General features: G+C 44.0%; 1 protein-coding gene across 4 annotated transcripts in view; it reads right to left on the bottom strand.

The window, feature by feature from the left end:
• LOC143765898 (tetraspanin-33-like) overlaps window positions 1-14,539 on the bottom strand; it is a 224,848-nt gene extending 210,309 nt beyond the window's left edge. For 3 of the 4 annotated variants that reach the window (XM_077253084.1, XM_077253100.1, XM_077253092.1), the window contains exon 1: window positions 14,396-14,539. In XM_077253084.1, coding sequence (XP_077109199.1) covers window positions 14,396-14,452 — 57 coding nt within the window. In that variant the 5' untranslated portion in view covers window positions 14,453-14,539. The remainder of the gene's footprint in view (window positions 1-14,395) is intronic. The other variant, XM_077253108.1, reaches the window with a different exon arrangement.
• Window positions 14,540-14,934: the final 395 nt, after the last annotated feature.

Genomic DNA, 14,934 nt, shown 5'->3' with positions numbered 1-14,934 from the left:
GGGCATATTCGCCCGTCTTCATCACCGTTGGGAGCAGGGTTCTTTTTTGTGGCCAAGAAGGATGGTTCTCTGAGACCCTGTATAGATTACGGCCTTCTCAATAAAATCACGGTCAAATTTCAGTACCCTTTGCCTCTGCTGTCTGATTTGTTTGCTCGGATTAAGGGGGCTAGTTGGTTCACCAAGATAGATCTTCGAGGGGCGTATAACCTTGTGCGTATTAAACAGGGCGATGAATGGAAAACAGCATTTAATACGCCCGAGGGCCATTTTGAGTACCTGGTAATGCCATTCGGGCTTTCAAATGCTCCATCTGTGTTTCAGTCCTTTATGCATGACATCTTCCGAAAGTATCTGGATAGATTCATGATTGTATATTTGGATGATATTTTGGTCTTTTCGGATGATTGGGAGTCTCATGTGAAACAGGTCAGAATGGTATTCCAGGTCCTTCGTGCTAATTCCTTGTTTGTGAAGGGGTCTAAATGTCTCTTCGGAGTTCAGAAGGTTTCCTTTTTGGGCTTCATTTTTTCCCCTTCTACTATCGAGATGGATCCTGTTAAAGTTCAGGCCATTTATGATTGGACTCAACCTACATCTGTGAAGAGCCTCCAGAAATTCCTGGGCTTTGCTAATTTTTACCGTCGCTTCATCGCTAATTTTTCTAGTGTGGTTAAACCTTTGACTGATTTGACAAAGAAAGGTGCTGATGTGGTGAATTGGTCCTCTGCGGCCGTTGGGGCTTTTCAGGAGCTGAAACGTCGTTTTTCTTCGGCCCCTGTGTTGCGTCAGCCAGATGTTTCGCTCCCTTTTCAGGTCGAGGTTGATGCTTCTGAGATTGGAGCAGGGGCTGTTTTGTCTCAAAGAAGTTCTGATGGCTCTGTGATGAAGCCATGTGCCTTCTTTTCTAGAAAGTTTTCGCCTGCTGAGCGTAATTATGATGTTGGCAATCGGGAGCTGCTGGCTATGAAGTGGGCATTCGAGGAGTGGCGACATTGGCTTGAGGGAGCCAAGCACCGCGTGGTGGTCTTGACGGATCACAAAAATCTGACTTATCTCGAGTCTGCCAAGCGGTTGAATCCTAGACATGCTCGATGGTCGCTGTTTTTCTCCCGTTTCGATTTTGTGGTCTCATACCTTCCAGGTTCTAAAACTGTGAAGGCAGATGCCCTTTCTAGGAGTTTTGTGGCTGATTCTCATGGAGTCCCTGAGCCGGCTGGTATTCTCACAGAGGGGGTAATTCTGTCTGCCATCTCCCCTGATTTGCGGCGGGCGCTGCAGGAGTTTCAGGCTGATAGACCTGATCGTTGTCCAGCGGAGAAACTGTTTGTCCCTGATAGATGGACTAGCAGAGTTATTTCTGAGGTTCATTGCTCAGTGTTGGCTGGTCATCCTGGGATTTTTGGTACCAGAGATTTGGTGGCTAGGTCCTTTTGGTGGCCTTCCTTGTCACGGGATGTGCGTTCTTTTGTGCAGTCCTGTGGGACTTGTGCTCGGGCTAAGCCCTGCTGTTCTCGTGCCAGTGGGTTGCTTTTGCCCTTGCCAGTCCCGAAGAGGCCTTGGACGCATATTTCAATGGATTTTATTTCAGATCTTCCTATCTCTCAAAGGATGTCTGTCATCTGGGTGGTTTGTGATCGCTTTTCTAAGATGGTCCATTTGGTACCCTTGCCTAAATTACCTTCTTCCTCTGATTTGGTGCCATTATTTTTTCAACATGTGGTTCGTTTGCATGGCATTCCGGAGAACATTGTGTCGGACAGAGGTTCCCAGTTTGTCTCTAGGTTTTGGCGGTCCTTTTGTACTAAGATGGGCATTGATTTGTCTTTTTCTTCGGCTTTCCATGCTCAAACAAATGGCCAAACCGAACGAACCAACCAGACTTTGGAAACCTATCTGAGATGCTTTGTTTCTGCTGATCAGGATGATTGGGTGACCTTCTTGCCATTGGCTGAGTTCGCCCTTAATAATCGGGCTAGTTCGGCTACTTTGGTTTCGCCTTTTTTTTGCAATTCTGGTTTTCATCCTCGTTTTTCTTTGGGGCAGGTTGAGCCTTCTGACTGTCCTGGTGTGGATTCTGTGGTGGACAGGTTGCATCAAATTTGGACTTACGTAGTGGACAATCTGACGTTGTCCCAGGAGAAGGCTCAACGTTTCGCTAACCGCCGTCGTTGTGTTGGTCCCCGACTTCGTGTTGGGGATTTGGTTTGGTTGTCTTCTCGTTATGTTCCTATGAAGGTTTCGTCTCCTAAGTTTAAGCCTCGTTTCATTGGTCCTTATAAGATTTCTGAAATTCTCAACCCTGTGTCATTTCGTTTGGTCCTTCCAGCTTCTTTTGCCATCCATAATGTGTTCCATAGGTTGTTGTTGCGGAGGTGCGTGGCGCCTATGGTTCCCTCCATTGATCCTCCTGCTCCGGTGTTGGTTGAGGGGGAGTTGGAGTATGTGGTGGTAAAGATTTTGGATTCTCGTATTTCGAGACGGAAGCTTCAGTACCTGGTTAAGTGGAAGGGCTATGGTCAGGAGGACAATTCCTGGGTTGTTGCCTCCGATGTCCATGCTGCCGATTTAGTTCGTGCCTTTCATTTGGCTCGTCCTGATCGGCCTGGGGGCCCTGGTGAGGGTTCGGTGACCCCTCCTCAAGGGGGGGTACTGTTGTGAATTCCGTTCTCGGACTCCCTCCTGTGGTCATGAATGGTACTTTGGTTAGTTCTGCTCTTGGGCTCCCTCTGGTGGCTTCGAGCGGAACTGCTGGTCACTAGGTTGGCTTTATCAGCTGCTCTCGTTATGTTGCTATTCTGGCTTCCCTATTTAACTCCACTCAGATCATTACCTCATGCCAGCTGTCAATGTATCAGAATTGGTTCAGATCTCTCTTGGACTTCTCTGAGGACCTGTCTACTCCAGCAGAAGCTAAGTCCCTGCTAGTTCATTTGTTGTTACTGCTGCCTGAATATATTTCTTAGTACTGCTAAATTCTTGTCCAGCTTGCTATCATGATATTTCCTTGCTAGCTGGAAGCTCTGGGGTGCAGTGTTGCACCTCCACACCGTGAGTCGGTGCGGGGGTCTTTTTGCATACTCTGCGTAGTTTTGTAGTTTTTTTAAGCTGACCGCATAGTATTCTTTTCTATCCTCTGACTGTTTAGTAAGTCTGGCCTCCTTTGCTGAAACCTGTTTCATTCCTGTGTTTGTTACTTTCCTCTTAACTCACAGTCAATATATGTGGGGGGCTGCCTTTACCTTTGGGGAATTTCTCTGAGGCAAGGTTAGGCTTCTATTTCTATCTTTAGGGGTAGTTAGCTCTTAGGCTGTGAAGAGGCGTCTAGGGAGAGTTAGGTACGCTCCACGGCTATTTCTAGTGTGTGCGATAGGAGTAGAGTTTGTGGTCAGCAGAGTTCCCACTTCCCCCAGAGCTAGTTCCGTTTCTGAGTTTACTCATCAGGTCATTCCAGGTGCTCCTAACCACCAGGTCCATAACACCCAGGGCCCTCACGGTTTATAGGACCCGGCTTGTCTGGATGGCGACGATGAAAAAACCTGACCAGCCGATCTGCATGAATGTCCGAGGCTGGTACCCAGGACCTCTCCTCAGGCCCATAACCACGCCAGTGTACCAAGTACTGTAAAGTGTGACGCACTACACGAGAGTCAACCACCTTGGAGACTTAAAACTCCAAATTACCATCCACCAAGACTGGAGGTGGCATAGGCGCCGCGTCCACAGAACCCACCACCTTCTTTAGAAGAGACCTGTGGAACACGTTGTGTATCTTATACACCGTAGGGAGCTCCAATCGGTATGCTACTGGGTTAATGACGGCGGTGACCCTAAATGGACCAATAAACCGTAGACCCAATTTAAGGGACGGTATTTTGAGTCTTATTTTTTTTGTGGATAACCACACCCAGTCATCCACACTCAGGTCCGGACCTGGCACACGCCTACTGTCAGCCACACGTTTGTACCTAGCACCCACACTCAACAGGCGCTGTTTAACTCTCCTCCAGACTGATGACAATTGTGTTCCTAACTGGTCCTCCTCCGGAACGCCGGAAGAGCCCCTCTCCCATAGGCGGTGTCTCATGCTCCCCCTGACGCAAACGGCGATCAATGCGGACAACCAGACTCATGGCGGAATCTAGAGAAGCAAGAGTCTCGTACATCAGAAGGGCTTTTTTAACCCTTCCAGAAATCCCATGTATAAACTGACTCCGCAATGCTGGATCATTCCATTGTGTATCGATCCCCCAGCGACGAAATTCAGAACAGTAATCCTCTGCAACTCGCTCCCCCTGGCGAATAGAGCATATCTTGGATTCTGCTAGAGCCATTCTGTCAGGTTCATCGTAGATTTTTCCAAGAGAAGAAAAAAAACTCTCCACAGAGTCAAATGCAGCAGAATCAGATGGCAAAGAAAACGCCCATGCTTGGGGATCCCCACTTAACAATGACAACACCAGGCCCACACGCTGAGCCTCATTACCCGAAAGATATCGGGCGCATACGGAAATATAGTTTGCAAGCTTCACGAAAAGAAACAAATTTACTGCGTTCCCCAGCAAATTTTTCAGGCAAAGGAAATTTAGGCTCAGCAACTCTTCCTGTCGCTCCAGCTTGCACATTAGACACTGCTATGTTGTGAACTCTGTGTTCAGGCTTCCTCTTGTGGTCACTGGTGGTATGGTGTGACTTTTGCTTTGGGCTCCCCCTGGTGGCTTTGCCTGTTATCCTGCTGGTCTCTGGCTATCAGCTGGTTCGTTATCCTCTGGGAGGTTCCTATATAGCTCTGTATTACTTTCACTTGTTGCCGGCTGTCGATGTAATCAGTGCTACTCAGATTCCTTCTGACTACCTTGCTCCCAGTCCATCCAGGATAAGCTAAGTTTTGTTTGCTCATTTTTTGATCAGCAGTGTTTATCATGTTTTCTGTTCCAGCTTGCTAAAATGTAATTCCCTCGCTTGCTGGTTGCTCTAGTGGGCTGAGTTTCTCCCCACACACCGTTAGTTGGTGTGTGGGTTCTTGAAATCTCAGGATGGATATTTTGTAAGGGTTTTTTATTGATCGCATAGACCCCTGCTCTATTTTCTGCTTTCTAGTACTAGTGGGCCTCTTTTGCTGAATCTGATTTCATCCCTATGTATGTGCCTTCTTCTTACTTCACCATTAATATTTGTTGGGGGCTTCTATATCTTTGGGGATTATTTCTCTGGAGGCAAGCGAGGTCTTTCTTTCTCTTTAGGGGTAGCTAGTTCCTCAGGCTGGCTCGAAACGTCTAGGAATTTTTTAGGCACGTTCACCGGCTACCTCTAGTTGTTTTGGATAGGTTCAGATTTGCGATCAGTCCAGTTACCATCTCCCTAGAGCTCGTCCTTAGTTTAATCACTTGCTGATCTATTTGTGATCCTCAGCCACTAGGGATCATAACACTGCTAGTCTCTGTTGCTGTACTGCCCCCCTCAACTCAGTGACCTGTAGGGACAGCGCCTCCAACTGGCAGGTTATGGAAGTCATGGGATCCATGACGAAACACAAGAAAAAAAAAAGAAACCCCTTTTTCTTTTTTCTTTTTTGTTGTTGGGCCGATTATAATGTCACAGGGAGACTAGGAGAACAAGAGCTAATAACCCGGGCCCCTGCAATTTCCCTCAGACTAGGGAAATCCTGACTGACCCTCTACCTAGAGTTTACACTGAAGGTGTGCATCTCCAGGCCTCGAACCTCACCCTGTCTCCTGAGCTCAGCCCTAGGCTGAAACCTCCGCACACCACCCAGTGAAGAGGTAATATTCCAATACCCACAGTTAGCACAGACAAGGATAAAGGAAAATACACACCACGCCGCAGACACTCAGGAATACACTATAAATGTGCAGGGCAAAATAAATACAAATATAGGAAGGACATAGACAAGAAAACGGAGGAAAAAAGTCCACTTCAACATATTTAGAAAACAATATACAAAAGATTTATTAAGTAATCAATACAAATACAAATATGTAAAATACAAAAACATGGGTGTATTGTTAATACCGCCATATAGCAGAAGACACATAGGAGGAAATGCGGCAATGACCAAGTCAGGGGGGGAGTTCACATATACACCTTTTGGGTGGCAGCGTCAGCTCAGAAAGTAAAGAGAATGTATGACCAAATACAATCACTACGTCTAAATCACATGGCACAGGTAGCCCAAAGTACAAAGATCATATCTTCATAAGCACATATAGTTGCTGCTTACCCATTATGGATCAGGTGTGTTCTCCCCACCTCACTCGGTCCCCCCGGACGCGCGTTTCGCGTGGCTTTTTCAACAGGGTGTATCCATAGTGTGTCTCATTGTGTTTAAATATCATAGACCCGGAAGTAGAATTGGTGACGCCGGCGCATGCGCAGTACGCTACTGATTGTATTTGGTCATACATTCTCTTTACTTTCTGAGCTGACGCTGCCACCCAAAAGGTGTATATGTGAACTCCCCCCCTGACTTGGTCATTGCCGCATTTCCTCCTATGTGTCTTCTGCTATATGGCGGTATTAACAATACACCCATGTTTTTGTATTTTACATATTTGTATTTGTATTGATTACTTAATAAATCTTTTGTATATTGTTTTCTAAATATGTTGAAGTGGACTTTTTTCCTCCGTTTTCTTGTCTATGTATTGGTTTGGAGTAGTCCCAGAAGGGCACCCGAGGAGTGCCTAGAGAGAGTTGGTACTTACCACTCATATATACAGAGTATATTGGTGCTTCATGACTGTAATATTAAATATAGGAAGGAGTAAATAAGACAAAGGAAAATACACCACCAGCAACGAATCTCCAACAACCAGCTCTCCTCTCCAGACCAAGATAACAATGCACAAGACAGAAGCTATAATTGGCGACGCCCAATGATTAGGAGAACTATTTAAAGGCAATGGGAATGGCCTAGCTTCCAATCCGAGGATTAGGTAAATTAACCCTGGAACAGATAGATAAAATCTAGCAGATGCCAATGAGCAAATAGTGGTCAAAAGCGTAATTACCGCTGTCTGTCGGACGACCTGGTCTGAACACCGTCCGACATGACAATTGTTCACAGCAGTGACCTGGGAGTCAGAAATGCTTCCAGGGGTCTTCACCATGCTATTCCCATGTCATTTGAGCACTGTTCCCATCTATTTCAGCAATTTCTAGTCCCTCTGCAGACCGCCAGTGGGTCCACCGCAAAAATACTCGAGTTTCCCGTACACTTACATTGGATTCGTTGCTCAGGTCCAGCACCCAAGCATTTTAGTGCTCGCCCATCACTAATAACGATGCCAGAGGATGAGTATATGACCGGGTCCCTCTGTATCCGAGCCAATTTTGACCTTCATAATGAGGCCAAATTTTTAAAATCTGACCAGTGTCACTTTACATTTTACTATCTCGGGAATGCTTCAGCGGATCCCACTGATTCTCAGACTGATTTTTGTGACATATTTCAGTTCATAATACTGGTAACATTTGTTCAATATGACTTGGGTTTATTTATGAAAATCTGGAAATTTGGTGATAATTTTGCAATTTTCAAATTTGTACTATTTGGCGGCACAGCAGGACTCGAAAGGGAAGGAGCACCGTTTGACTTTTTGAATGCAAAAACAGCTGGAATCGATAGCCGAACGCGATGTCGCATTTGAAGAGCCCCTTATGTGCTGAAACAGTAAAAACGCCTCACAAGTAACCCCAATTTGGAAGCTACACCCCTCAAGGATTTTATACAGGGGTATAGTGAGCATTTTGAACTTACAGGTTCTACACAGAATTTGATAGCATTAGGTTGCGATATATAAAATTTTCATTTTTTTCACAAAAATGTTCTTTTAGCCCCAAATTTGTAATGGGGTATTGTGGTAAAAAAATGTCTACTTGGGCATATGGCAGGGCTAGGAATGGAAAGGGCACTATTTGCATGCAATAGATTGCGAATGCCATGTTGCATTTGAAGAGCCTCTGACATGTGAGAGCAGCAGAAACTCCCCCCCCCCCCAAGTGACCCCATTTTGGAAACTAGACACCTCAAGGAATTCATCTTGGGGTGTAGACAGTATTTTGAATCTATAGGTGCCTCATACAATTTTGTAACATTGAGACGTGAAAATATGACATTTTAGTGGTAAAAATGTAATTTTTGTATTTGCTGCAAATTTATCAGATGCACAAGATATAATAGGTGAAACTAGACCCTACAATTTGTCACGCTATTTCTCCCGAACGCGGTGCTGCCCCATATCTTGTTAGAAATTACTGTTAGGCCGGGGTCACACTTGCGAGTGCAGTGCGAGAAACTCACACGAGTCTCTCGCATAAATACCCGGCACTACTGCCGGCACTCGGGACCGGAGCGTGCGGCTGCAGCTATTTCTATGCAGCTGAACTCTCCGGTCCCGAGTGCCGGTGGCAGTGTCGGGTATTGATGCGAGAGACTCGTGCGAGTTTCTCGCAATTGTGACCCCAGCCTTAGGCTACACATCAGGGCTGAAAAGGAAGGAGCACTATTTGGCTTTGGAGCACAGATTTTGCTAGAACAGTTTTTGGCAACATTTGTAGAACCCCTGAGGTGCCAGAACAGCAGAAAAAAACAAAGTGACCCAATTGTAGAAACTGCACCTCTCAATCTACAAGCAAAACCAAGAGGCAAAAACCATAGTCATTAAGCCCATTAGGAGTAACCAAAGTATAAATCTTTATTATTATCATCAAAACAGGAAAAGGGGCAAATGGGGCTAAGAAAGAGTAAAATCAGATGTTAACGGCATCCAAAGAGAACGCTAAGGGCAGGCATGTCACAGACATTAAGAACATATATCAGCAGTACACATGTACGATCCATATTAACAGGCAATCCAGAAGTAACAGCACATAATAATAAATACAAATACCTTAATGGGTCGTAATAGCAGGATCACTGTGGCATGCCCGTCCACCCTGACGCACGTTCGGTCAAAAGACCTTCCTTAAGGGTTTTATGAGTTTTTGGTTTTTTAAATTCTGTGGAAGCATGGTTGAAAAGCAATGTCTGACTTTCATTTGTTAATTTTCATAGATTTTTTATTTATTATTACTTTTGTCAGATTCAAGTTATTTCGGTTAGCATTATGGGTTTTTCTGTCATTAAACGAGGGGTACCAACAATTTTGACCACGTGTGTAGCTGCAGTTTTCACCTGATGATGTGTTGCTGAGAATAATGATTTTTGTTCCGGTATAAACAATCCAATCATAATAATAATAATCTTTATTTTTTATTTTTATATAGCGCTAACATATTATGCAGCGCTTTACAGTTTACACACATTATTATCGCTGTCCCCGATGGGGCTCACAATCTAAATTCCCTATCAGTATGTCTTTGGAATGTGGGAGGAAACCGGAGTGCCCGGAGGAAACCCACGCAAACACGGAGAGAACATACAAACTCTGCAGATGTTGTCCAAGGTGGGATTAGAAGCCAGGACTCCAGCGCTGCAAGGCTGCTGTGCTAACCACTGCGCCACCGTGCTGCCCCACTCAATGAATAGGCAGCATTTGATTGTTTAATATAATGCAACCCATAGTCCTCCCCCTAGTAAAATGTACACCCCATAGTCCTCCAAATAGTATAATGCACTCCCCATAGTCCTCCATATAGTATAATGCACAAACCATAGTAAGCCATATAGCATAATCCACAAACCATAGTTCTCCATACAGTATAACACATCCAATAGTCATCCATAAACTATAATACACTCCCCATAGACCTCCATATAATATAATGCACAAACCATAGTCCTCCATACAGTAAAACGCAACCAATAATCATCCATAAAGTATAATAAACTCCCCATAGTCCTCCTTATAGTATAATGCACAAACCATAGTCCTCCATACAGTATAACGCACCCAATAGCCCTCCATAAAGTATAATATACTCCCCATATTCCTCCATATAGTATAATACACTTTCCATAATCCTCAATATAGTATAATAATTCTCAATATAGTATAATTCACCCATAGCCGTAATTATAGTATAATGAATTCCCCATAGTGCTCAATACAGTATAATGCACTCCCCATAGTCCTTAATAGAGTATAATGCAGCCCCCATACACTATGCATAGCATAATGCACTCATCAATGTCCTTGATAGAGTATAATGCAACCCCATGCAGTACATTTAGTATAATGCGCTCCCCATAGTCCTTGATAGAGTATAATGCAACCTCCATATAGTAGATATAGTATAATGCAGCCTCATATAGTACATATAGTATAATGCAGCCCCATATATTATAATGCAGTCCTCATATAGTACATATAGTAATGAGGCCCCATAGAGTGTATTGCAGACCCATAGAGTGCAATGCAGTCCCATGGAGTGTAATGCAGCACCACAGAGTGTAATGCAGCCCCACAGAGTATAATGCGGCCCCATAGAATATAATGCAGCCCCATAGAATATGATGTGGCCCCGTAGAGTGTGATGCTGCCACATAGAGTGTAATGCGGCCCTGTAGAGTGTAATGCAGCCCCAAAGAGTATTTTGTGGCCCCATGAAGTGTAATGTGGCCTCCATATAGCACATATTGGAAAATGCAGCCCCCATATAGTACATATAGTGTAATGCAGCCCCCATATAGTATAATGCAGCCCCCATATAGTAATGAGGACCCGCAGAGTGTAATGCGGTCCCATAGAGTGTAATGCAACCCCATAGAGTATATTGCAGCCCCAGAGAGTATATTCCAGCACCATAAAGTGTAAGGCAATAGAGTGTATTGCAGCACCCTAGAATGTCATACAGCCCCACAGAATATGATGCAGCCCTACAGAGTATGATGCCATTCTACAAAGTATAATGCAGCCCTACAGAGTATGGTGAGGCCACACAGAGTATTATGTGGCCCAACAGAGTGTGATGCAGCCCCATAGAGTGTGATGTGGCTCCATAGAGTATAATGCGGCCCCACAAAGTGTGATGCAACCCCATAGAGTATGATGCAGATTCAGAGAGTGTAATGCAGCCCTATAGAGTGTAATGCAGCCCCATAGAGTATGATGCAGCCCCATAGAATGTGATGCAGTTCCACAGAGTATGATGTGGCCCAATAGAGTGTGATGCAGCCCCATTGATTGTAATGCAGCTCCATAGAGTGTAATGCAGCCCCTTAGAGTATGATGCAGCCCCATAGAGTATAATGCAGACCCATAGTCCTGCAGTATTATGGCCACCACATACTCATTGATTTAAAAAAATAATACTCACCTTTCCTCATTCCCCTGCTGATCCGGTCTCTGCAGCACATCTACTCAGCAGCTCCACTGCCAGGCACATTGTGGAGCATGATGAAGTGATGTCATCACACCAGCTGAGTCAGATGTCAGACGCAGAGGGGGAATGATGAGAGAGAAAGTGTCACCTGACGCTCTCTCCTCCATGATTGCTTTCAACTGTATAAGCATCTATGATGCCGATACAGTTGAATGCGCGATGCGGGGGAATCTGGAGCTAGTGCTGGCACTGGGCCTCCCTGAATCATGAGCCCCATAGCGGCCACTGGCTGAGGCCCCCTGGGGGAGTGGAGGCCCTTAGCAAATACCTGGCTTGCCTGCCCCTAAAGACAGCCCTGGGTGAATGTTGAGATGATAGGAATCCACAAATCTGCAGCACAAGGACTCAAAAAGAGGGCACCAGAAATTTGATTTATATTTTCCTCATGACATGGTAAGTTTATATGAAGAACCAGATGGTTGCTTGGCTTTAACAATCCATTTATATGAAAAGGATCCTGTAACAATAGACTATAGGTTGTAATAAGGAACCAGTAGCATATTGTTGATTTCCTTTCAGTTCCACCATAGGTGAAATGAAGCATTACACTGTTCCCATTGAAGCTGTCAGCATATTGGCGGGGACTTGGAATTGTACAATAAGCCTAGATTTACACATAGTAGTGAAATGTCGGTGTGCTGTCTGATTTAGTACAACCTCAATCCCATTGAGGTTGTACTATGCTGGTGCTCAGAATTGAATAAAAAAGAACCTCTGATTCTCATGGATCTCACACTTGGAATTGTGATGTTTACTTGATTTGTGATATTATCCTTGAAACTCAATGTTTCCATGTGCAAAAAAAATGGGCACAATGGGGAAATTGCACACGGATGTGTGAATATAGCATAAAGGAGATATAGAACATACACAAAACACATAGATATAACACTACACAAATAGAAGCACAGGGCATAATGATACTAAGTACATAGTTCCAGGTGAAACACAATGCTAACAACGGTATGATAGGATATACAGGAGGAAATAGCAGGTGTCAGCGGAACGAACGCATAATAACTACAAATTATTCAGTGATATGTAATGACCCATACACACATAAATGCATATAAATGAAAATATACCCATGTTGTATACCAAAGGTATTGACAGGAGATATAATATGAAATGTATTCCCTAGGGGAATAGGCCACTGCCAGAGGTGTCTATTGGCAACTGTTTACCACGCTCTGCTGAAATTAGCATGTACACTTGGCTGATTCAAGAGTACATGTTTATGTCACTGGGAGACTAGGTGAGCGAGAGCTAATAACCCGGGCCCCTGCAATTTCCCTCAGACTAGGGAAATCCTGACTGACCCTCTACCTGGAGTTTACACTGATGGTGTGCATGTCCAGGCCTCGAACCTCACCCTGTCTCCTGTTTCAACCCTAGGCTGAAACCTCCGCACACCACCCAGTGAAGAGGTAATTCACCAATACCCACAGTTAGCACAGACAAGGATAAAGGAAAATATACACCACGCAGCAGACACTCAGGAATACACTATAAATGTGCAGGGCAAAATAAATACAAATATAGGAAGGAGTAAATAAGACAAAGGAAAATACACCACCAGCAACGAATCTCCAACAACCAGCTCTCCACTCCAGACCGAGATAACAACGCACAAGACAGAAGCTATAATCGGCGACGCCCAATGATCAGGAGATCTATTTGAAGGCAATGGGCAAGGCCCAGCTTCCAATCCAAGGATCAGGTAAATTAACCCTGAAACAGCTAGATAAAATCTAGCCGACGCCAATGAGCAAATAGTGGTCAAAAGCGGAATTACCGCTGTCTGTCGAATGACCTGGTCTGAACAGCGTCCGACATGACAGTTTATAGGGGAGTGGAAAGGTAGATGAATTGCCAGCATAAGGGGCAGTGTGAAAGGTAGAAACACCTAAATGCTATGAAATTGTAAGTATTCCACATACTCAATTAAAGGGGTAATCCCATCTCCAAGATTCTATCACAATATGTAGTAGATGTGATGATAATAATAATGTTAGCAAATACCTCCATTTAGAAATGTTGTATAGTTCGTCTGATTCGCTATGTCACTTACTCCATGTGCAGGACATTGCAGTAGCTTAGGTATTCATGGTTATTACCACTCATATAGTGAGTTAGTTAGTTAGATAGTTAACACTTAGTGGTTGTAACTAGGGTTGAGCGAAACGGGTCGTTCATTTTCATAAGTCGCCGACTTTTGGCAAAGTCGGCGTCTCATGAAACCCGACCCGATCCCTGTGTGGGGTCGGCCATGCGGTACGCGATCTAGGCGCGAAAGTCGCGTTTCGTATGACGCGTTTAGAGTGCTGACGTAGGTGTTAGGGGAAGTACACAACAACAGGCATTTTTTTTTTCGCGTGCATTACAGCGATGTGCAAAGTGTAAAATGAGCGTTCTGGGAGCGATGTGGAAAATCAGGAGAGAGAGAGAGAGAGAGATTTAAAAAATAATATTAAAAAAATTTCTTCATTGGGTTTCGTGTTTCGGCCGAAACCCGACTTTTCACAGTGGTCGGCCGATTATGCTAGACTCGACTTTTAAGACAGTCGGGTTTCACAAAACCCGACTCGACCCTAAAAAACTAAAGGTCGCTCAACCCTAGTTGTAACCATGGATGCCTAAGGTCCTGCAATGGCTGCACATGGGATAAGTGATATAACGAATCAGAAAACTGATGCTACTTTTCTAATTGGAGGTATTAGCTAATATTCTTATTACACCTACTACATATTGAGATAAGATCTTGGAGATGGGAATACCCCTTTAAATAGCTTGCTTGACCTTCTCCACATATTTGATAAGAATCCCTTTAAGCCAATATATCACCCAATTGATTTTTTCATTGGTAAATGAAACAATATTGCAGACATTCACATGAAAAATGACAAAGCTAATTTTATACAGTATATTACAACTACTACCAGTATATGTGCCGAAGACCGGATTTACACTTAATTACACACTAAAGGTCATGCACACAAAACCTTTCATTTTTAACTCTGGAAAGAAGTAGATAAATGAATGTACTTACCCAAAATATATAGCAGGAAATAAATAAGGAATACTTCACCACCTGGCTGGTCCTCATTATCTCAGTGGTCAATGGTCTCTGATCCTCGGTACTGCAGCCTTTCTGTGAAATGTAGTGAGGTGGTGTACAGAGACATTGTACTAGTATGTGAGCAAGGGAGGAGTGAGGAAATCTCCAGACTTGTATGATCTTGTCACGTATGCAGTATTCATGCTCTGCTTGGTAACTTGACAGTTCCTGTGCCGCCATTGTTGGGTTTACATTCATAAAAATGATACGTAACACATCATTATATATTATCGCCTTATAAAAATACAAAATGTATATTTGTTATAACACCAACATGAAGACTGTTGATACTTTGAATTGTGGCATTTTTGGGTCAGTGGCGTTTTATTTTCAAAACACACATGGCTTTACTTATGCTTTTTGCTTCTGGCTGTTGCCCTATGCTTCTCTATAGGTGGTGAAAAATGGTACATGATATTATAAATGTAAAAAAAAAAATGCAGCAAAAACACTTGAAATTTCTGGTTTAA

The sequence above is a fragment of the Ranitomeya variabilis genome, chromosome 1 (genome assembly GCF_051348905.1).
Source record: "Ranitomeya variabilis isolate aRanVar5 chromosome 1, aRanVar5.hap1, whole genome shotgun sequence".
Taxonomy (NCBI): Eukaryota; Metazoa; Chordata; class Amphibia; order Anura; family Dendrobatidae; genus Ranitomeya; species Ranitomeya variabilis.
The sequence above is the reverse complement of the archived record's forward strand: the minus strand, read 5'-3'. Positions and strand labels throughout refer to the sequence as shown.